Below are 24838 nucleotides of genomic sequence, written 5' to 3' on the forward strand. Positions count from 1 at the left end.
TTCCTGGTTAATTCCTACTATCCTTGAAGACTCTGCTTAGATGTTATCATCTCTTGAAAGTTTCCTCTCACAGTCTCTGGCTGTGTTCAGCGCCCCCTTCCATGGTGCCCTTGGTCCCTGAGCACGTGTCTACCAGCGAGCTGACCATGCTGTGCTGGAATTGTCTGTTTCTATCCAGTTAGAGTGTCAGATCCTCAAAAGCCAGTCTCCCACCCCAGTGCATAGAACACACTAAGCACTCAATAAATGCTTATGGAATTGAATTAAATTCTACACCTATGTTTTCTTCCTACCTCTCTGATAGCTTGTCATCCTTTTCCTCTCCCTGGTATCTCTTACTCTGGTCCTAAACATTGGAGTTTGATAGGGTCTTACTCCTAGGCTTCTTTCTCATTCTGCTTGTCTTTCCTGAATAATGTCTATGCAGTTGGATTTGAGTGTTATTAATTAAACCAAGGCTCCTAGCTCTTCCTTTCAATATCTGCCCTTTGTGCTGAGCACCATCTGATTGTTGGTTGGCCTCATACACATCTTACTTGCAAGATGACGTGAACTGAACTGTCTCCACTCTTTCCTGCAGAACACTTCCTCCCCAGGTGCTCTGCGGTGTTCTCAGTGTTGCCTGCATTCACTCACTCATCCAAACCAAGAACTGGGGAGTGATTCCAACTTCATTATCCTCACATATCACACCCTGTTGGTCATTGCATTCTGCTGAATTTCCATTTTAGTACCTATCAAAAGTGTTCTCTCTTTTCCTTGCTTCCTGCTGTATATTCAAGGCTGATATCCAGCTGGTATGCACAACTGTGTTGTTGACTGATACATAGCCTGTGTGTGGCTTCTGATCTGACTTCTGCCTGTGTTTTCCATTTATGTATCATGGACCACCACCAGATAATGAGTGTAGAGCAGATTGTAGCAGATGGTCCTGCCTTAGATGTGCTCCCAGACCCTTCCCACCCTCACTCCAATTTCTGAGCCCTTCACACATACAGTTTGCTCTCTAAAATGCAAAGGCTAACATAGAACTTTATTGCTTAAAATCCTTCAAAGGGTTGAGTTCTGTTGGGGAAGATAGATGACATACTTTATTTCTTCCTCTAAGTAAACTCAAAGGTATTATGTCTAAAACAAACTTAAGATTAAAAAAGGAAAACTGGCTTTTCCCAATGGACCTTGGAACTCAAGGAACAACATGGTTGTTAAGGCCCTGGGATTTATTTTTCCCTGACATATCCTAGATTTGTTGCTAAAGGAGCTGACAACCTAGAAATGCCGACAGCTACAGACCAAAAATCTCCCCCACCCCTAAAAATTCCTGATCTCTCAAGCCAAGAGGGTAGGAAAGGGGCAGCCTAAACAAGACTCAAGAGTTGAAGACGGCTCTGCTTAAGACAAGCACCACAGAACAACCCACGATTGCACCCCTACCAGCAGAGGCTGAGTGGGCAGCTTAGACTCCCACATTTGTCAGGCTGTAAGGAGGAGCTGTGACCTTCCCTCCTCCCAAAGGGGAGCTGTCCAGGGAGGTTTAACCGGGCAGCCAAGACCTCCATTCCTGCCAGGGAGCACCGAGACCCAGCGGAGGCCACACCAGGGGCCTGGGTTTATGCCCCTGCTTGTTAGTACTGGGGGTGGGGTCAACAGAGGCCTTGGAGAGAGGCAGGTATATGTTGTCTGGCCTCTCTTCTATTTCATATTTGCTCCCTTTTCAAAGAGCCTGTCATCTGCAGAATCAAAACCTGATTCTTCTCAAGGGCAAACAAATCCTTCTGGACCCTTTTCCTCCTAATGTACAAATGTGTATCTTCTACACACACTTCCATTGTGCATAATATAGTGGAACCCAGGCCTCCACAGTGGTGTGGCTCAGCAAGAAATCAGCGTACTTGAGAAACATCCCCCCCAGTAGTCCCTTATGATCCTGTTTATTTCTGAGCCATCCATTATACCACTCCTCTTCATTTCTGATTTTATTTATTTGGGTCTTTTTTTCATCCTAGTTAGTCTAGCTAAAGTTCTATTGATTTTATTTTCTCAAAAAACAACTCTCTGTTTCTATTTTTTCTATTATTTTTCTCTATTTGATTTATTTCTATTCTAGTCTTTATTATTTCCTTCCTTCTGCTAACTTTGGGCTTTGTTCTCTTTCTAGTTCTTTGAGGTATAAAATTAGTTTTATTTTAGATCTTTCTATTTTTAATATCAACATTTACTGCTGTAATTACTTTTGTTGCAGCCCTTAAGTTTTGGTATGTTGTATTTTCATTTGTCTCAAAATACTTTTTAAATTCTCTTTTGATTTTCTCACATATTCAATGGTTGTTTAAGAATATGCTGTTTAGTTTCCATGTACTTGTGAATTTCTGTTTTCTTACTATTATTTATTTCTAGTTTCATTCTGTTGTGGTCAGAAAAGATACTTGGAATTATTTCTGTTTTCTTAAATTTGTTAAGGCTTGTTTTGCGACCTACCATGTGATCTATCCTGGCTATTGTTTCTTAAGTGCTTGAGAAGAACATATTTTTTTGCTATTGGGTGGAAAGATGTTGGCCAAGGGGTATAAAGTTTCAGTTATTCAAGAGGGATAATTTCCAGAGATCTAATGTACAGCAATGTGACTATGGTTAACAAGACTGTATTTTTTTTGTGTGTGTGTGTGTGTGTGTGTGTGAAGGGATTTTTGTTGAAAACATCTGAAAAGAATGCATATACAAAGCATTGAAACATGAGAAAACATTGGTTCAACAACTAATGAATCTACAAGAATTAGGATTTGGGGAAGGTGGAGAAGATTACCTAAACATTTTTAAAAATTGGAAACTGCAACCACAATGAGCTGATAAAATTCCTATTAACACTTACAAAGAGTCTTCCTAAGACTCTCTCCATGATTTTTATTAAACTAGAGAGACTCATTCAGCAGCTCTAGGGTTCCTCACATGCAAAACAGAAATAAGGGGAATCTCTTGACTGGTCCCCACGTTGTTGAGGGTTCTCCCCACCCCCACCCCACCATCAGCTCCTTAATGAAGCAGGTCTCCATCCGCATAACTTGAAAGAGGATGTGAATCATTTCATAAACATCGGTCTTCTAGCTCCACCCCTATTTCCTCTGTGTATCAGGTCTTCAGCTGTATTCTACAAACACCACATCATACACCATTAAGCTGCACATCTACACTGAGCATATAAGACAATGACTGACAGGGGAAAAATTTTTTTTTAATCATGTAGTCAATCCATTTGGTGTATTTCAAAAGGTGCAATACTTTTCTTCATTTGTCAGTGTAAGAAGTCAGAAGTTAACTTGAAAAAATCAGCATATGACTAACACATTTCCTTGAAAGTCACAGTCACATATATTGTGCATCCTAGAAAAGAGGAGGGGCAAGACAGGTTCCACCCACTTTCATGAGTTCCATCAAAGACTGGACCTACTCAGTAGAGAGAAAAGGCAACTTTCAAAAAGGTGTATGTTATTAAATCAGGCATTTACTGTACTCCTTCCTAAGAGGACCGATGGGGACCATGTTTTCTAAACCACACCTGAGAAGTGGAATGTGGAATCAATCCACCCTCCTCCCCTTAAGGGCTGTCCAACAGTTAATACATTTTAAAAACCATGACTAAATAAAAACAAACCCCACACACACTGCCCTCCCCCAACGAAAAAATGAAGAAAAATACTGACAATTATATGTCCCAGACCATCTCCAGAGTGGAGCCCAGGAGCAGCTCAACAACCCAAATTAGTCTGTCACAGAGTCATCACAAGCACACCCCATTTCTGTCCACAGTGAGTGATGCTGACTTTCCAGATGCATTTACTGAAGAAAGGTTTCATTCTAAATTAGTGAAGAATTTTAGTGTTTGAGAGGAAGCATAGCAGTCAAGACGTCCATAGTATGGTTCCTAAAACTAATACATATGAATTGTTTGGCCACAGAAAAGTGACTTAACTGCTCTCAGCCTCAGTTTTCTCATCTGTGTCAGTATTAACAGTATCTTTCTTACATGGCATCAACTTGGTTGACCCATGCAAAACCCTTAGACTAGTTGCCAGGATATAATAGTATCACAAATGCTGGATATAATAAGGCTACTGCTAATATTTGAAAACATGAATTTATTCTTTCTCAGAATAAAATTCTGCAAAATAGACTTCAACCACTCATTACCATACAAAACCAGTCCTTATGCCTGAGTTTTCAGAGACTCCACATTTCTTCTTCTAAAGTTGGTCCTCCAGCTCTGACGCAGTCATCAGAGCCTAAAGCAGCCCCCTTTTGGAGCCCGTTAAGTTCCCTTCCCAGCACCAGGCAAAGGAACCAGACGGGAGTGTGTTGGTCCTGTGGCTGTCAGCTTTGAGGAAGGAGCAGATGTGGCAAAGAACCCAGCGGGCTCCCCCATCAATACTGTGTCCTTTCAGAGTAGAACTTGTGAGTGAAATAAGGGTGGCCTTGAAGCCTTCCATCTATGAATAATATAGTACATTTCATAGTTCACCATTTTCCAAATTTCTGTAACCTTTCACTTCTATTTGTTGATGGGCTTTACCATGCTAGTTTATAAACTGTATGTATCTTTAAAACCATTAGTATATTCTGCTTGATGACCTTACTGAATACTCTTTTCCTGAATTCACAGGTGTAAGGAAGCATTTAGATGCCCCTGTGTTTTCTTTATAGAACAATCAGTGTGAAAATGAGCTCTATAGTCTCCTTTATTTGTATGGAATCAAATAAGATAAAGAATGTGAAATTAGTTCGAAAGCTTCAAAGAAATATCATGATATCTATGTATGTATATATAGCATAATATGACAGCATGTACACATGTGTAAAACATAAGAAATTATTAGTACTTTACATATGTGGATCAAAACTTTAAGCCATTTCCCAGTGTGAAAGCATCATGTTTGAGAATATTGAGGCTACTACTTGAAACTATTTCACAGTTATTTTTTATATTGAGCACTCTTGCTAAATCCTCCCCTGTGTATCTTCACTGTGCTTGTCATCTGCCTGTGTTCTGCACTGGCTCTGTGATCTCCATGACATCCTAGAATGTATTTTCCACACGAGGACCTTCTGAGTTCTTAGCCACTCTCAGGCTTCCTTTTAACAGTGTAATTGTTACTTGCATGTATACAGTTTATCTTCTCTTTGCAAGAATTTTGCCTTTTCACCTATGTTAACTTTCCTCCACTTCGATTATTTCTTTTCAAGGACAGAGATTTGCTTCTTCCAAGTGCAGGCACCTGTCACTTCCTTCTGCTAATAGCCGTGAGGCTGCTGACTGGTGTGCTCCATAGGCACACAGTCTTTTTTCCCCTCATGTAATAGAAATTGATTTCTTTGTTTTTTAGTCTAGTATATCAGCAGTGTGCTTTTATGCATGTGCAGAATGAGAAAAATGATGACTAAGTTGTTACCTGATTCAGGCTATGTAATATGATCTTCTGGACTGGAAAAGATGGTGAAGGGGATGCCAGCATATTTCAGATTTCTCACGTGACTAGTGGTTCAAAGGTATTTGTTTTTGAGGGCTCTTTTTCTCTGTGCACCTCTGTTTTATGTTGGAGCAAGTAAGCGCAGTTGTCATTGTGGCTCCATCAACAGCATTTCTTGGTGCCTGTGGTGAGCTCAGCATCTTGCTAGGAGTTGGCAGGGAAACAGAATAAGTATCAGATATACTCCCTGTACTGAAAGATCTGACAATATAGCCAAGGAATTAATATTAATATTAATGTAAAGGAGAGAAAGCAAACAAATCAAGATACTACCTAAGTAATTTCTTACACTGTGTAGAAGTATTAATTTTTTCAGCAACCCTATTGAGCCATTGCCTATGTTAAATACTCTACACTTAATTCTTGCATCTATTTTGAAGTAATTTTCTGATGATGGAACTAAATAAGGATCAAAGAAATAAATAAGTAGCCTTAGGTCATATAATGCATAAATGGCAGGGTTTGGATTTCACCCTCGCTCAAAATTCTGCCTACTAGTCCCTTAAGGGGAGTTTAGGACTAGAGTAGACAAGGAAATCTTTGTGGATGAGGCATACAAGTAATAATAATGGATAATACAGCTACTGTGGGTTAAGGGCTGTGGTGATAGGAACTCTTTCTTACAAGTACTTTATATACATGGTTTTAATTACTTCCATCTACAAATCCATGGAGCAAATATTTTGATTCCCTATTTACAACTGTAGGAACTTAGAGTCAGAGACATTGAATAACTTCACCCATGGCACAAGAGTGATGGACCTGGGTTTGAAAGCAGGTTCTCTGGCTCTGAAGTCGTACTTTAGAAGCAAACACTGAGAAACTGTTGAGAAGTGCAGCTTCCTGGCCAGAACCAGGCTCTCAGTGATCTGGGTCTCCTGATTAAGGAGAAGGCAGGATACAGGTTGTCAGGTGGATATTGTGAGGGAGAGGTAGAGAGGAAGTTGGAAATAGCTCTGATGTCTTCAGCTAGGACAACTGAAATAATGACTTTATCAGCTGAAGTACCACAGTAGGAACAATAGTTACTGTGGAGGGAGAAACAGTAATTTTAGCTTTGGTGATGTTGAATTTAAAGGTGCTACTCAGACATTTGTTAGGATATTGAGAAACCAAGTTTGAACTCAGAAAGACTTTCACAGTTAGAGGTGTAGAAGGGTTCATCATTGAAGTCCCTAAGGGGATCAGGGTACTCAGAAAGTCAAAGATTGAGAAAGAGAAGCTGTGTAACTGGAGAATGAGAGACTGGAGAAGCGGTGGGAGAATCATTACAGCAAAGTGTCCTGAAAACCATGGGAGGGGGGGTTTTCCAGAAGATGGGGGATCAGCCATGCCAAGTGCTACAGAGAAACATCTGGTAGGACAATAACTGAAGGCAATTTTGGTGACTAGAGTGTCATTAGTCACTTTTATGAGAGCAATTTCATAGGAAGGTATTTGTGTTTGTTTTGTTTTTTAATGGGAGAATATGAAAGGTTGTTTTAGGTAAATTATTGGATGGTGTGGAGGAACCGGTCTTTGTGTAATCTCTGGTTGAATTACAGCATTCATATGAAACAGCCACACTTGACTTTCTTGGAAGAAATCTGTTCGTGTAATAAAGCAAGAAGCCGTTTATTTTCTCTGCTCACAGCAGTCTCACTACTCACTATGAGTAAAGAAAACCTTAATTTGTCCCTCTAGTAACAGATAGCAGAGTAATTGTGCCTCAGTGTGGAGAAATTCAGAGGTGAAAGCAGTCCAGCTAGAAGCCACGGGCTGCCAACTTCCCTAGTGATAAATGAGTGCTAAATGCGTCAGTCCCTAATCAGCTCAGTACTGGGTCTGCAGGCACCAATCCCAGTGCTCTGCTTTGTTTACTTGGCGTTAAAACTTCTAGAGGTGAGCACCTCTTCCACGGGATGGGAGGATGACCTAGGTGAAGGCGATGGCTTATTCACTGGGGGTGGCCTCATCACAGGGTCCAATATGGTCAACTTCCAGAACTGGGAGAAGGCTGGGGGAAAAAACAAACCAAAAGGGATTCACCAATTTATTTATTTATATTTTTTGCTTTATTAAAGTATAATTGACAAATGAAATTGTAAGATACTTAAGATGTATATCATGATTTGATATACGTACACATTGTGAAGGGATTCCTTCAATCCAGTTAACTAACACACCCATTACCTCACATATTTATCTTTTTTCTTTTTTTGGTGCAAACATTTAAGTTCTACTCTCTTAGCCAATTTCAATGATAAAAATACAGTGTTATCCACTATAGTCATCATGTTATACATCATTAGGTCCATAGACTTTACCATATTATAGCTGAAAGTTTGTTCAAAATGGTTCAATCTAGATAGAGTTTATATAAACACATCTTTAATATATGTAAATATGTAGAAAAAGATCTGGGAAATTTTAGCCTTGGAGATGTCTTACCTTCTCACTCCTGGAAACTGAAACACATCCTTAACAGAAGGAAGGGGAGAATCAAGCCTGAGGAACTGTAGCTCTGTGTTATTTGCCACAGGAGATGGTGAAGAGGGATTGCCAAAATAGCACATTTGTAGAAAGTATTAATGTGAACATGTGAAATTGCTGACATTCAACTGGTTTTGATTTACAAAAATGGCATATTATAATCAAAGTAATAGAAGGGAAAAAAACGTTGGCTAGGAACCTGAGACTGGCCACTAAATTTTGTTTTTTGAAACTATTTGTAGCCCTCCAATAGGAGCGATTAAAGGGTGGTACTAAGGGGAGGTAGGCATCCTGTGGAGAAGGAAATGTGCATATGTCATGGTAGCTGCCCGTCCATCTGCACTCTAGCATCATCCAAGCTGTTTCTCAGAGTGAAACAGAAGATCTTTAAGGATTTTCCATGTTTGGGGAGGCTCAAATACCTAGAAACCTTTTTGGAATTCTTTTCAGAATCTGAGAAAAGCCTCTGACTTCTTTCTCTATGAAAATAAACATACATTGCAGCTCTGGGGGAAAGGTGTTCCTATGAAACCAGTGAAGCTGAAATGAGTCAAAGGAAAAGACATGTTGGGAGAAAGGCTTTTATTTCTTGCAGTTACTTGAGTTGGCGAGCCAGGCCCAGCCCCCACCATCTCCTCTGGCCACCGCAGGCACTCTGCCACCTCATGTGCTCTCTGCCTCCTGCGCACCCCTTCCTGAGGGACTCTATGGGTGGGTCTTTGGTGACTGGCACGTGCCAGACCAATTACGTACCAGGAACAGAGGGGAGGAGATAATGGCCGTTTTCTCTCCATCCCTTGCCCAAGCTCGTTGGGAGGCTGTACAGTGGTAAGCACCTACCTATAATGTAAATGAACTAAGGCTAGGTAAGAGAGTCTGGAAATTCTGCCATTTACCCCACACATATTAAAAAACTTTTTTGGAATAATCATGAACTCTCCCGAAGTTCAGGTCAGGAACCCTTCATCTAAAAGACTGAGATATAATCCTTTCAGGAAGTGATACAACCAAACTAAAACCCCAAACTGAAAGGTAGCTATCAAAGGTCTCTGCACAATATTGTAAGAGCTGCTGGGCCAGGGCTAATCCTCCCCTTTTGAAGAAAGGGCAGTTGTAAGTTGTATTCGGGATGCTAGGTCCTGTATGCATCATGATATATACATCCAGGAAGGCATAAAGAATTTGGAGCAGTGAGGCACTTCTCCCCAGTCTTACTCTCAGTATCTGACCCCTTATAATCAGATTCAATTATCAGTATATTATTTTATTAATCCATGCATTGGTGCATTTATTTATAACAGGTGTAAAAAAAACCAGTAAAACTATTGTTAAGTTCTAGGCTCATACACTAGGGTAACAAGACAGGTGGGCATGGGAAAATGACCTAACTTCGGGTCATGCTTGGTCTAAGGACTAGGCATTGGTTGTCAGATTTACTGATCTGCACCCTACCTGCAGATTACAGCCACTTAGGGGACACTGGAGAGGTGGCAATGCCCAGCCCCAGCTCAGCCAGTTAGGTCAGAATCTCTGGGAGTGGGGACCAGATATTGGCACCTTTGAAAAGCATCCCAAGAAGTTCTAAGGTGCAGTTAGGCTTGATAGTGACTAGGTCAGAGTGAACTTAGATGATGGTGTGGATAAGATGAAGGAAAGCAAGACGGGAACATGTTCTCAAAGGTGAGGCCAGGGCATGATGGGAAATCTCTAGCAAATAAGAAGTCAGGCAAGGTAAATTCTTAGTTAACCAACTGCACTTATAAGTAAGTTTCTACTCCTTGAGAGAGTCTGCTACAGTAACACAAAGTCCTGAGTCTGAGGGTCTTAAAGCATAGGGCAATTACGCCATCTATCTTTAAAGCAAAGGTAATGTTTTTAAAAGTTTGTAAGATAATGTGATTTATTGAGAAACTGGCTTTTAGGAGGAAAAGCCCATTTCATAAGAAGTTATACATTTGGTTCATATTTCAAAACTTACACAGAAGTGAAGAGTGCAAGTCCTACTGTCTGCCCCCTATTTCCCGTGTCTGATTTCTCTAACTTGGAAGAGTCAATCTTATGTGTACAATAGTTCATTCGTGTATAAGCAATATATTTCCCCTTTTTTAATACAAACCACAATGTACAAATGGTATGCACACTATTCTGCCTTTTGCCTTTTTCACTAAGCAGTGTATTTTGAGGAACAGCTTGTGTTTTAACAAGTCTCCAGTTTAGATGTTGCACGCCCAAACTTTCATCCCTTGAACGAGGCATGAGGCATGTAGTAGGGACTCAACAAATGCTTTTGCTAGTGGCATCCCTCCTCCGCAATAAAGAGGCCAACCCTGCTGTGCCTCTCCCCTGGAATGGAATTCAGAACTCGTTCATAAGAGCCGTTGCTCCATTTATCTTCGAACTGTAGAAGAAACATGTCTTCGGTGATATTCTCAGAAGTAGTGTCCAAAAAAAGGCCAGGTGTATTTCTGATCCTGCCACAAAAAGAGGCGAAAGCTGCAGTTGAGTCAAAATTTTTATGTCAAAGTTTCAGAAACTACAAGTGTTCTTGACACCAAGCCTTGGATTAGAGTGAAATCATAAGATGAATAATAAAGCAAAATATTTTTGCTCAAAGATTGAACTCTAGTGTTTAAGTGTACCTTTGTTTTCCTTAGTTGCTGTATTTCACTACTTTCGTTATGTTGAAAACTTAATCTTAGTAGGAATTATGTGGAAAGTTGAGATATCTCCTGGTTTTCTAACTCAGGACTTAATATTTGCAGGCATGAATATTAACACATTGAATCATAAGTGGAAGAAAATTATATGTGCAAATTAACTTTCAGGTATTTAATTGTCTTTGTTTCTGTGCTTTGTACCATCATTAACCACATTATGAACATTAGCAGTTGACATTTTATAAATCTCTGATGTTAAAAATTCATAATTTATAGTATTTGAAAGCTTAGAATCTCTGCTCACCAGTGTAGGGATTGCTTTCTGCCTTGTTTTCTGGGCAATAATCAACACTGTACACTAGTTTGGGAGAGGGGAATAAAAGCAAATGGTAATGACATTGATTTGAGTTTTGAGGAGTTTGTAAGTTACTGTTTCCTTTGAGCTGCATTATTGGTGTGTATGTTGTTTGTTAAAAATCCCTCCAATCTTAGAGTCCTCTTATTTTTAAATTGATACGGTTTGGGCTCTTGCTTCTTAATGAATATGCAAGTTCTGGAATCAGTGTCATTTTCTCCAGCAGCTCAGCATGGTTAGTGTATTACTGGTTGCTTTTAAAATGCATTGTAAAGGGATCATATTACCTATGTGTGCATGCATGTGTGCACATGTACACCCTAGCCTGTGTATATGAAGGAGGGCAGGGGAGGCATGTTTCATAAAATCATTAAACCACTGAGTCGCTTTTATTTGGACTTCATAGTGGAAGAGACAGATTTTGCTATAGTTTTCTGGAGCTCCTAGTAGTGAGCGGTGCTGAGAATATATGGGTCCTATGTTTATTACTGCATTCCTTCCCTTTATGAGACACAAAGAGCTTGTAGCACCTATGTAATTTTTAATGTGATCACACATACAAACATACACACCCATAATTAGTAGAATGTAAGTTGCAGGACCTAATCAGGCTTCTTCACAAAATTATTTCCAGAATTTGGTGTCTAGCCCATAGTAGATACTCAATCCTTCTTTGTTAAAGGAATGTGTATAGTGGCACTGCATAATTTTATGACCTTTCTTTATGTGAACAATGGTTTCTGATGAAAGACCTGATTCTGTGCTTTGTTACCTGAAGCATTTATATCATTCAGAACTTTGCTGTGCAAAAGGCTGTTTTGAGGAATGGTAATTTCTTGGACATCTCATAGCTTGGGTTTTAATTAAGATTTGATATCAAGTAGAAGTTCTTAAGAAAATTTGTTTAATGTATTAATATTAATGTAATTCTTAAATAGTAAAACAGCATCTTCATAGCCTTGGATGATCTTGTTAGAACGGGTGATAAAATGCAAAGCCACTGAAACTTTCTGAGTTCAACTGTCTTACAAAGGGACTTTGTGAAAGTTTGCGTCACTTAATTAAGTGTCCTAATAGAACTGTTATGTTATGATTTTTATGCTCAGTAAATATAATATTGATGGAAATTTGTTTGGTGCAGGGTCAGAATTGCATTAGTAATTATATTATTAATAATTTATGTTTTATAAATATTTACAAAAAGTAAAGTACAGTTTTTAATTAGTATTTCTAGTACTTCAACTATTATTGTTATCATTCCACCAAATTAATTGAAGGCTGTAAAATACATCAGCTATGTCATCTCATCTCTGTAGGCAGTCATTCTGGCATAGCATTTCCATTATCACATTAATGTCACCCTTTGGGGAGTGTGTTAGTATTGTCCTATGATGCTGGCGCTGTAGTGGAATTCAACTCCAAATGGTTATAAAATATCTTTCTTCAGTGGAGGTCAAACTACTTAAAAATATTATCTTAGTGCTTTGAGTTTATTGAGGAAATACTGGAAAAGTGATTTATTTTTATTTAGACAAGAAAATGACAGTGTAGACAGGACAAGTCAACTGCATCACGTCAGTTGATAAATCATTTCTATGTGCATGAGATCATTTCCCAAATCACAATCTCATCCACTAGGGACTGATCAGTGCCTAAGACAGATTGAAGGGAAAGTCAAATGCTTGCCTCACTTGGTTAGAAATAATAAAGTTGCAGAATCATTTTAGACTGATGTGCTTAAACTTTTAAAATTGTGAGTTAAATTCTGTGCCAAAGTTGTAAGATAGTATCTGGTAGCTTTTTATGCTATGTTAGTGTTGTTGACCTGTATGAGGTGGTTCGAATGAAATAAATTGAAATCAAGTGTTTCGGGATAGTTGTGATAATAAAAATTAATTTCCATTTGTGACAAATCCTGGCAATAAAAGAACAAGAGAAAAAGCAATGGAATATTAAAAAATTACATTAAAGAATACTATGGGCAACCATTTAGAAAATAAAAGTAAAAACTAAATAGTGCCCTTCAAAGATCCATTTATGAGTAGATAGTGAATCTAAATTATTGGACCGCTAAGGTCAGCATCATATTATCCTTTACTTATTTATTGCTTTCTGTTTGTGGAGATCTCTACATTTGCCACTAGCAAATTCTTTCTTCTTTTTACCTTAATTTGGTGTTTTCCCAAGTGAATATTCCAGAATGTAAGATCCATGGGACATGTGGACACAGGAGTTTAGGAAATATTACATACGGTTACTTACCTGTTTGGAAATTCCTGATGTACTTTAAGCACTTTTAAGGCTTCAAGAAATGGTCCAAAATAAGAAACCTGTTTTCCTTTGTTTTAGACCAGCCCTTTCCAAAAGAATTTGACTGTGAAATACACATATAATTTCAATAACATTTATTAACAGCATTCCAGGCACCTTGCCTTAGAAACAAAGGAGAAAGTAACAGTGATAAGTATGCCTGAGGAATGAGAGGATGTGGTGGGGCAAAGCTAGATTTTATGGTACGCCTCAAATTTTGGTAGATTACTGATTTATTTATGCCACTTTTGGAGATATCAATTAAAAATGCTTTATGTCCTTTTGTACAGTATAGTCTCTAAAAGTGTTAGATTTTTATGTGTGGATTTTCCACTGAACGTGCACAATGTTGTTTTGAGGCTGTTGAAACCATGCATTTTGGGATATCTTACTGGATTTTATTTTAATTCATAGCAGCTTTCCTTGGAGTGAGACATCTAATTGAAAAGGTTATTGCTTGGAAATCACTGGCTTTCCAGATTTTTCTCTCTTGTTAAATATTTTGAGAATTGATATTTTTACCTTTAATAGTGGTCATGAAAAAATAGAAATTCATAGCAACCGTATTTCTCATGTAGTCTACCACACAAAACAATATATTTAATCTCTTGGCAAACAGAAGACTGTTTTACGATATTAATCTGAATGTTCTGTATTTTTGCTGTCCTTTATCTTTCAAAACGTAAGAAAAATTGCAATTTGAAAAGCTTTTAGGGTGATGTAATGGAGCGAATGGCCTCTCTGATGCTTTGGCATTTGGTTTGTTTTATTTATGAGAGAACATGGGGCCGCTTTAAAACTAAGATATGTTTAGAACCCCATTTTATTAATAGAGCTTTGTTAAATGCGTAAGTATTGAACTGTCAATGACATATGAGACATTTTAGCAGGTGACACTTTAAATGAATCTCATTGTAGGGGAAGCCTGTGGGAACACCGGATGCTGGCGCTTATTTCCGTGTGCTGGCCGAGCATGGAGTAGCTGCTTTGTTTACAGCGCCGACTGCAATTAGAGCAATCCGTCAGCAGGACCCTGGGGCAGCCTTGGGGAAGCAGTACTCTCTGACGAGGTGAACTCGGGATGCACAGGGCAAATGACATTCAAAATGGCAATCAGAATGAGGAAGTGAACATTTAATTTTTTTTCTGGCACTGCGATACGTCTATGGACAGAGCCAAAAGATTCTGAATGTTATTAAGAATGACTGTTCGAAACATAGCTTCAAAATAGTTGGGATTTTAAGTATATTGAGGGCATTTCGTAGTATGATATGTTAATTTCAGTTCCAATCATACTGAAATATTTCTCGTTTTTCAACAACCCTGCTTATATTTTCCTCAGAGTAAAATGCTATGACCTAAAGTGCATTTATCTATATACATATATAGATATAGATTTCATATATATACAGATAAAATGAAAATTATAGTCAAATTACTAGTGTTGAAAGAGTGAGGGAATTTTTTTCTATTGTTTCATAGAAATATTCTCCGAATGGTTTAGATATTTTTATGCTGATTTATTGACATCCGTTTTAGTTCACTGATGTGTATACGCAAAGATAATTATAGCAGTTTGCAACTTCTAGGTAGTTTCCAGCATCAATTCCTATTGAATCTCTTTGAAATGGGTTCACAGCTGTCATAAACTAAAAGAAGAATTTTTGTAATTTCTTCAAGTGAATTTTTTAATTAAGTCAGCTGAAATGTTTTAAGTTAAATGCCAGATGTTATAAATTTTATGTTGCCATGGCCCAAAAAAGGAGTTCAAATAGATCATACACCAGTTGCAAGAAGTCTTCAACTCAGACAGGTCAGTGGTTCAGTTTCTTTTTCCTCTGTTTTTTATTTTATGAGAAAATAAATCTGGTTTTACACAAAATTTTACCTATGATGTAAAGAAAACACTTATTAAAATTAGTGTTCATAAAATGAATCTTCCATTCTAATATTTCTCTTCACCCTCTATTAGTTCATTTACTACAGTTCAATTTAGTTTCCTTCATGTCAGTCAAAAGGATAGAAAAATGGTTTTTGTTAAAAATATTTTACGTATAGTCTCCATGTGTTAAGACAATTCCAGGGACTTTTGAAGAAACAGCGACTCTAGTTTCTTTTGCTGACAAACGCAGGAAGTTGTGCGACCAGCAGGCTGAGACCTCATTTGCTGCATCTTCTTCTTTCCCCATTTGTACATGGGTTTAGATATTATTCTTTGCTGTGAAGACAGGAACCATTTCTCCTGAGTATAAAGTATCAAACAGTACTGAATGCCTATTATATCATTACTCTTTTCACACTACAAACTAATACAGGTAGACATGGAGTATGCGATTTTAGTATAAGAGAGATTTCAGTCACTTCTGCCTGATCATGTCCCTGTGTCTTTGGGCAGCTGAATTACTCATGACAATGTGGATATGTTTTTAATAGTTATCTTAGAATGAGTGCAGACTGTGCAAATACCATAAACTACTCCAATTCCTGCTATTAATAAATTCAAACATCTATGTGCTAGGCATAAGCAGTTTAACTTTGTTAGCTCATTTAATCATCACAATAAGTAGGAATTGCTATTATCATCATCTTACAAATGAATGAAGTTAGGACCATGAGGCTTAAGTAACTCTTTAGAAAGAAACTAACTCAGGCAATCTGACCAGGGCCCAAGCTCTTAACTAAATGCCACAGACATATTCTTCCTATGACAGATAATTTAGGAAACCAACTTGACCCAGAGATTTTTATACCACTCATGGGATAAAAGAAGCTTTTACTTTTCAAATAGTTTTAGTCAATTCAATTCAAATCATACTTTCACCCAACTACTTTAGTAAATTCTCACTTGTTGTTTAAGAGAATGTAAGAAACAGAAGGGATGTCAAAATCCAACATTCTCATTTTAAAAGCAAGGAAACTGGGGTCCAAAACATTAAGTTTGACTTACAGACAGAAGAAAGACCAGAACTCAATTCTTTTCATACAGCACTACCTTTAGTTTTAATATCTATATTTAAGATTAAGACATTTCATACTTACTGGATTGACATTCACTTGATACTATAATTGTAGGGCTCGTGGTTTATTTGTAGTTTGCTTATCTCTTCTTATAAAGCTTTTCAAATGATGACATTTTCTTTAAAATATGTGTTTTATATCTCATTAAAGACTGTTTCAAAATAAATTTGGACATTTTCCAAAACTTTCAGCTTCCAAAACAAATTGAAGAGGGTGCTTTGTGATAGGGAGCTAACTGGAACTATTAATTCATTTTACCATAGAGGATCAGTGGCTAGAAAAATAGATTAGAGGGTATCGAATGTAATCATCTCATTTGACAGTTGAGAAAAGTTTGTCCCAAAGAGGTGAAACAACACTCCAGGTTTTCAAATAGTTTTAGTCAATTCAAATCATACTTTCACCCAAATACTTTAGTAAATTCTCACTTGTTGTCTAAGAGAATGTAAGAAACAGAAGGGATGTCAAAATCCAACTTTCTCATTTTAAAAGCAAGGAAACTGGGGTCCAAAACGTTAAGTTTGACTTACAGACAGAAGAAAGACCAGAACTCAATTCTTTTCATACAGCTACTTGGGGGCAAAGCTGGGACTAGGGGGTCTGGTATGGTAGTTAAATTCTCACTTTGGAGTTAGATTCACTGGGTTCAAAACTACCATACACTGGTTGTGTGACATCAGGGAAGATACCTAGCTTCTCAGTTCTTCTTTTCTTTTTTTGGGTGGGGGGAACATAAGGATAGTAACAGGATGAGAATACAATGAAATGTACACAATTTATTGAAAGCACTTGGAACAGTTCTTAACATTGAATAGCATAGCTATTATTATCATCTTCTGCTTTCTAATTCACTGCTTTTTCATCATATCATAGTGATTTATTTTCCCATGATCTTTTTAAATTTTTGAAATACAGTTTATATGCAATATTATATTGGTTTTAGATGAGCAACTTAGTGTTCCATGAATTATATATATTACTAAATGCTCACCGGGGTAAGTGTAGTTACCATCTTCTAGTTCAATGTTAATCAGATTAGAAAAAATTAAGTTCTGCAACTTACATTCAAGGTATCACAGTCTCATACTTTGATGTAGCCTTTCTTTTCCAATTACATACTGATGACCAGTCATACAAAAGGGAAAAAGTACAACATTAGAAATGAGCTCAAAAGTAAACATTTCTGTTGATGAGAAATGCAATAGATCTGCAGAGTGGTGAGAGTGGCTGAAGCCAGAGGCTAGCTAGGTATGCAAGCAGACATTAACAGTGCCATGGACTCAATATTCCTCTGCTTCAGTCGTGGAATCAGGGCCAGCTCAGTGTCTGAAGATGGGATGGCATGTTACTCCTCGCTCATGAGAGGAGGTTGGGTAATGATGGCCGTCAGTTGTTTTCTGGGATGATGACATAGAGCAAGCTTTGGCCAAGGGGTCTGAATGAGACAGAACTTCCCAGCAAGCACAGACTGAATTAAACTGCCCATTTCTGTTCCTAGAATAGGATCTTTGATTCTCAAGTATATCTGTGGATTCTGGACAATCATTAAGATATTGAACCTCTGGAGGATCATTACACAAGCCACAAACAGAGCACAGGAGAGAGAGCAAGAGATAACAATAAAAACAAAGAACCACTTTTTCAAAAAGAGCCTGAAAAATATAGTCTACCTGGAATTGATTTTTGTGTATGGCATAGGGTTCAAGGGTCATGTTTTTCCTTATGTGTATGTATCCAGTTAATCAAATTAGATTTGTTTAAATGGCTACTCTCTCCCACTGCTCTGCGGCATGATTTTTTGTCATAGAAATGTCCAAATTCCAGAACACACAAGGAAATCTAATGTTAATAAAATCAACAGTTAGAACACAGATTCATTTCAGATGTGATTAATTTTGTAATATAGTCAAATCAAACTCAGAAAAATTTGAAAAATTACTAAGAACATACTGTTTTGTTTTGCAGATGTATAAATAGGCTGAATAAACAAACAAATGGGAATGAAAACCTCCACGTAATGCTAATTACCTCTGGGGCTGGATGGCTGGAGAGATGGTGGAGGAGAGAAATGAGATTTAGGTAGAGTTTAGGGAAAACTCAATCAAATCAATAATATTTTATTTCTTAAGAGAAATAAATATGGTAGAATGATAAAACTGGATGGTATGCACACTCATAGGTTCACTATATTATTCTCTACTGTGTTTCTCAGGAAAGTAAACAATTTCACAATAAAAATGATTTCCCTTTTCTTTATATGCTCACTTGATATAAAATATATGAACCCCTTTGATAAATCAAGGATTTCATATTATGGATATGTATTTGTGGGTGGTAAGAGGAGAGAGAGTGTACGTGTACATGCTTTGATACTCTGTTCATTTAGTTCACCATAGATGCTGATGGCTGAACACTTCCCTACTTTGGTGACTACAATTATAAAATTTAAATGAGGAAGAAACGCTTCATACAAAAACAAAATGTCTTCAGAAAGTTGCCACCCTCTTTTTCCTTCAAAAGCTTTCACAGATCTCCTACATCTGACTCACTGCCCAAATACGTGTTCTTCTGTGTGTTGGAATGACAATGACTTTGTATTTGACTATCTTTGGGTTTGTGGTGGAATTACATATAAGCAATTTACATATCCAGCTTTCATGATTGCATCATTTTATAAACTTGGCTACCAATGATCACTATCATAGTCAAATCGGAAGAGTAAATAATTTAAAACCGTTCTGTGAAAAAGTAAACTTGTAATGATTTATACAAAGTAGAAAAATAATACATCTCTCTGCCCACTCTGTTTTAAAGCTTATTGCTTTTTCATATTTCACTGACCTTTTGAAGATCCTATTTTGTGAAGTGTTTCTCCAAGACTTTGGCACATTTTAATTTTCTTTTTCTTGTTGATTTGTAGGAGTTGTTCATATATTTTTGGTTCAACTCCTTTATTGACTATATATTGGCAAACAATCTTCTCCAACTTGTGATTGGAATTTGCCTTTCACTATCTCACTGGTGACTTTTGATAAAGAGATATGGTTTTTAACTAATATTTTCTTTATGGTTAGTGATTATTTTGTGCCCTATTTAAGACATTTCACCTATTCTAAGGTCAGGAGTTATTCTTCTCTGTTATTTTCTAGAAGCTTTATTGTTTTACCTTCCATATAGTCTACCTGGAGTTGCTTTTTTGTGTATGGCATGAAGGGTTGGTTTGAGGTTCACTTTTTCCTTATGTGTATCCAGTTAATCAAGTTACATTTGTTTAAATGGCTATTCTCTCCCACTGCTCTGTGGTATGATTTTTGTCACAGAAGTGCCCACAAATCCTTTTTGTGTCATGGTTCCATTCTGTTTCATTGTCCTATTTGTCTATATTTGTGCTACTCTCATATTATCTCTATCATTACAGATTTATAACAGATCTTGATATCTAGTAGTACATCATTTGCTCGTTTTCATATTTCCTTTGGCTATTCTTGGTGCCTTGTTATTTCCATACAGATTTTATTATTAACCTGTAAATGTCTGTATCTCTCTCTATGTAAGTACATATACATACATATATGTACACACACACACACAGACACACACAGACAATGAGAGGCAGAGAAAACTGCCTAGAATTTTGCTTGGGGTCACTTTGAATTTGTAGATGGATATAGTAAATGCTGACATGTTAATATCGAGATTTCCAATTCATAATAATAGTATAGCTCTTCATTTATTTAGGTCTTTAATTTCATTGATGCTCTTTGGTTTATTATGTGAAAGACTTACATATCTTTTCTCAGATTTATTTTAAGAAATTTTGTTTTTATGCGATGGTCAATAGTATTGTTCACATTTGCATTTTTAATTGTTTGGTCTTGACAGATAGAAATATAACTGTTTCGGTATGATGGTCTACTTTCTAATAACTTTCCACAAGTCTCATTGATTTTAATAGTTTTTCTGCATATTTGTGTTGATTTTATTATGTACACAATCATGTAATCTGAGACTAGCTTCAGTTTTACTTCTTTTTTAAAAAAATCCTTATGCCTTTTGTTTCTTTTTCTTAACTTATTGCTATGTATCTCTAGTCTTGCATAAAAGTGGTGATAAAAAGTATTTTTTTCTTATTCAGTTTATCAGAGGAAAAGAATTCAAATTCATCATTAAGTAACATTTTTAGTATTTTATTAATATATTACTGGTATTATTTTATTACTGTTTGTTTTATAGAAACTCTATGAGATTAACAAAGTTCCTTTCTATTCCTGATGTTCAGTATTTTATCAAATGTTTTTCTTAATCTATTAAGATGACCACATTATTTTCCATTATTCTGTTAATGTGGTGAATTATGATTGATATTTCAAATGTCAAACCATCCTTGTGATCTTGGAATAAACACTACTTGGTTAATATATTATGATTTTTAAATATAGCTGAATCCAATTTATATTTTATTGAGGATATTTTAATAGCCTTTATTTTTAGAGCAGTTTAAGGTCACAGCCCAAATTAGGTGAAAGTACAGTATTTTCACATAACCTCTGGCCCCACACATGCACAGCCTCCCCCACTACCAATATTGTGCACCAGAGTGGTACCTTTGTGCTATAGAGTGAATGTTTGTTTACCCCCAAAGTTTCTATGTTGAAATCCTACCCCCCCAATGTGATGGTATTTGGAGGTAAGGCATTTGGCGGGGGTGTGTGTGGTATGTGTGTGTATATGTGTGCGTGTGTTAGATCATGAGGGTGGGGCATTCCTGAATGGGATTAGTTCCCTTATAAAAGAGACTTCTAAGAGCTTCCTTGCCCCTTCTACCATCTAAGGACACAGTGAGAAGACTGCCCTTTGTGAACCAGAAAGTGGGCACTCACCAGACACCAAATATGCAGGCACATAGATCTTGAACTTCCCAGCCTCTAGAACTGTGAGAAATAAATGTCCATTGTTTGTGAGCCACCCAGTCTATGATATTCTAAGAGTCCACATGGATGAAAACATTTTGTTACAGTCAACAAACCTACATTGATGCATCCTTATCATCGTACAGTTTACATTGGGGCTCACTCTAGGTTTGGTATATTCTACGGGTTTTGACAAATTTGTAAAGACATGTATTCATTATATCATCATAGTTTTATTGTCCTAAAATCCTCGGTGCTACACCCAACAATCACTCCATCACCCCTGAAACTGAGGATTTTTTAAATCTACATTCATGATCAAGATTGGCCTCTAATTTTCTTTTCTCGTAGTATCATAGGTTTTGGTTTCAAGGTTATTCTGGCTTCATAAAATGAGTTTTAGGTGTTCTTTTTTCCACCCTCTTATCTGGAAGAGTTTGTGTAAGATTGATATTATTTCAGTAATTTCTTTGAAGTATTTACAAGTGAAGCTATCTGAGTCTGGAGTTTATATTATAGGAAGGTTTTTATGGATTCAATTTCATTTGATTCAAACTACTTCTTAAATTTGTGGTTCAGTGACCTTCATTAGTTTTAGAAACTTTTATACATTATCCCTTCCAATACTGCTTCAATCTTATTCTCCCTTCTTAGGTATTGACACATTAATGACACACATATTAGGACTTTTGGCCATATTACTTTTATCTTATATCCTCTGTTTTATGTTTTTTTCTCCTGTATTCTTTCCAGTTGCAGTTTGTTTTGTTCTAAACCATATTTTGGGTTTCTAGTATTTTGTTCCATTGTACTTAACCTTTTGCAGGTTTTAAGTTTAATTTTTTCTTGTCTTTTACAGTTCAAAGATCTTCATTTGATTCTTTATTATAATTTATAGTGCTCTGCTAATAATATATGTATATTTCATGAACATATTCTTCAAAGTTATTTTGAAGTCTGTGTCTGATAACAAGAATACCTGACTTTCTCTGTAATTTTTTTTTCTAGTGTCCTTTTTCTTCTTAGCATGTTGGTCATATGGCCTTGTATCTCAGTATACCATTGTGTGTGAAAAATTATATAGCTACTTTGAGACTGGATGTTGTTTTAGCCTCACAGAGTAACTCTTATTTTGGCAGGCAGTTAGCATAACGGAAGATTGTTTTGATCCAGTTAGTGTAATTAGCTGATTTGAAACTAGACTTCAGTATTTGAGAAGGCTGGTTTCTTCCCAGTTTATCTCTATTGTAAGGATGTGCATCTTCAGGTGTCCCAACTGAAAGCCTGGGTATTTTACAATACTCTTTTTCTACTGCGGGTCTTGAACTCCAATTTTCCTTTTCCAAGAAATTGTGATGGCAAGAATTACTGTTCGTTTTCTGAGCCTCAGACACAGAGATTTTGTTCAGTTTCTCAGCTTTTCAACAACCGTTTGCCTTGGCAAATATCCCAAAGGGGGAAAAGCTGCACGCCGGTGTCAGACTTAATTTGCTGCATGTTTTCTTTTGGGTCTCAATGCCTCCAGTGCTCATTGTCCTCTTAGTTCTCTGATGCCTTCAAGAGATGTTTCATTTTTATATTTTGTAAAATGTGAAACCTTTTCTGGTTGTACTTCAGAGAGAAATTGACTAATACGGTTAATTTTCTGATGATAGCAACACAGGGAAAGATGAAATATTAGGTGATCATTAAGAAGGTGACAAATGCATGTGCAATACTAACACTAGTATCTTTATATTTTATAAGTGAATTCTATTGGGGAGCAAGTAGAAGAAAACAGAATGAAGGAAAGGTGGTAACAGGGACTTTGATGACAAAATATAATGATGTTCTGTGAACTAGAAGTTGATGAGGCAGCACTGAAATAATCTATTTTTATTTAACTTCTGTTGGCACAAGTGAAGAGTAATTTTCACTTGTTTGGTAGTTTATGGACCTTGAAAGAAATATTCATTTTAGTTTTCTGTCTCTATTTTATTACCTAGAAATTCTTCAAAACAATTTAGCTTTTTATCCATTTCTATGCAGCTTCCCCTTTTTTTGGAATAAAATTAATGTGACAACATTACCATTTTTTCAGTTTCCCTTTGGCTTAATGTTTTGCTTCATTTGAGTCCTGAGTTATGCTCTATTTTATGTAGAATTGTGGAAAGTTGTGTAGGCCTTGAACCCATTAATTCCCTTCCACATATACTGTCTCTTTTCTATTCTAGTTATTGTAAAGAATGATTTTATTTATGTTTTTAACAATATGCATGTGGAAGTAGATTCATCTTTCCCTGTGCTGTCATCAGAAATTTAACTATATTAGTCTATAGTAATTAGTCCATAATAATCTAGGGCAACACTATTCAATAAAAATGAGTTCTGCTATATGGCAGGTACTCGCCACATGTGGCTACTGAACTCTTGACAAGGAGTTGGTTAATACTACAAAGAAATTGATATTTTAATGTTTTCAATTTTAACTAAAAATTTAATTAGTCACATGTGGCTAGTATCCGCCACACTGTATAGTACAAATATAGGACATGTATGATTAGGTAATATAGAGAGTCCAAATTACTGTATGAAAATAATTAATTTCAATTTTTATAAAATGTATTTTTTAAGCAAAATATACCTCAAAATTTTGTAATATGGGATATTTATCCCCTTGTATTATTAATAAAATAATAGCAAGGTTATTAATGAGAAATTTAACTTTTGAACAATGTTACTGTTCCTTTTTTGCAAGCCACTAAATGTCCTTTAAAAAATAAAAAGACAACTTAGTCCCTTAGGCATGCATTTATCTTTAAATTATCTTATTATTTATCTTTAAATGATAGATTTTTACTAAGATATTTTTTCTTTTAGTAATCATCTTGGTTATAAAAATATCACTCCACTTAGAATGATCTTATTCACTCTAAAGAATTTGGAGTTAAGTAATTTTTGGTTAAATATGAAAAGATTTTAAATGTTTTTAGTAGTCATGTCTTATTTCTAAATCTATTTTTTATAATATATTTATGTTTGTAACATTATACAATAAGGAGCCTGTAATTGATACAAATAATACCTTTGGGGTGGTTCCAGGAATTTTAATAAAAAATAGGTTGATAGTATCTAGTGAATTTAAGGAAAAGAATCATCTGTCATACTTTGACATTTTTCTAATCACCTGTGATATCACAATTTCCCTTTTACTTTAGTAAATAGTAAGTGATTTTAATGGAAATGGAAGGGAGTTTCTGCCATGCAAAGATGTCACTTTTACCACCCACTACAGACACCCCTAAGTTTGCTTATTTCTGCCAGCATGAAAATTGCTACCATGATACTAAAATCGAAGGAAATAAACAATAGACTTGTACTGCAAAACCATAATATGACTACTAAGTTTTAAAGTATATAATGTTTTCAACAGCTTGTTTGTAACCAGGATTTTCCATAGAATAACTGAACTCTCACTTTTTCCCCACTATTGAGGCTGAACTGTACCTTTGCGGTCATGATTATCTATAAATACTGCAATTTGCAATCAGATGAGAACTCAGTACTAATTCATGGTTTATTATTATAATCAGTTAAGTTCATTATAGTTTACTTGGC

General features: G+C 36.4%; 1 protein-coding gene across 4 annotated transcripts in view; it reads left to right on the top strand.

Annotated features, from left to right (window-relative positions):
* Positions 1-24838, top strand: part of ACSS3 (acyl-CoA synthetase short chain family member 3) — a 166424-nt gene that overhangs the window by 68127 nt on the left and 73459 nt on the right. For all 4 annotated transcript variants that reach the window (XM_036912371.2, XM_036912372.2, XM_036912373.2 and 1 more), the window contains one exon: positions 14232-14383. In XM_036912371.2, the coding sequence (XP_036768266.1) occupies positions 14232-14383 (152 nt within the window). The remainder of the gene's footprint in view (positions 1-14231; positions 14384-24838) is intronic.

This window comes from Manis pentadactyla, chromosome 10 (assembly GCF_030020395.1).
Source record: "Manis pentadactyla isolate mManPen7 chromosome 10, mManPen7.hap1, whole genome shotgun sequence".
Taxonomy (NCBI): Eukaryota; Metazoa; Chordata; class Mammalia; order Pholidota; family Manidae; genus Manis; species Manis pentadactyla.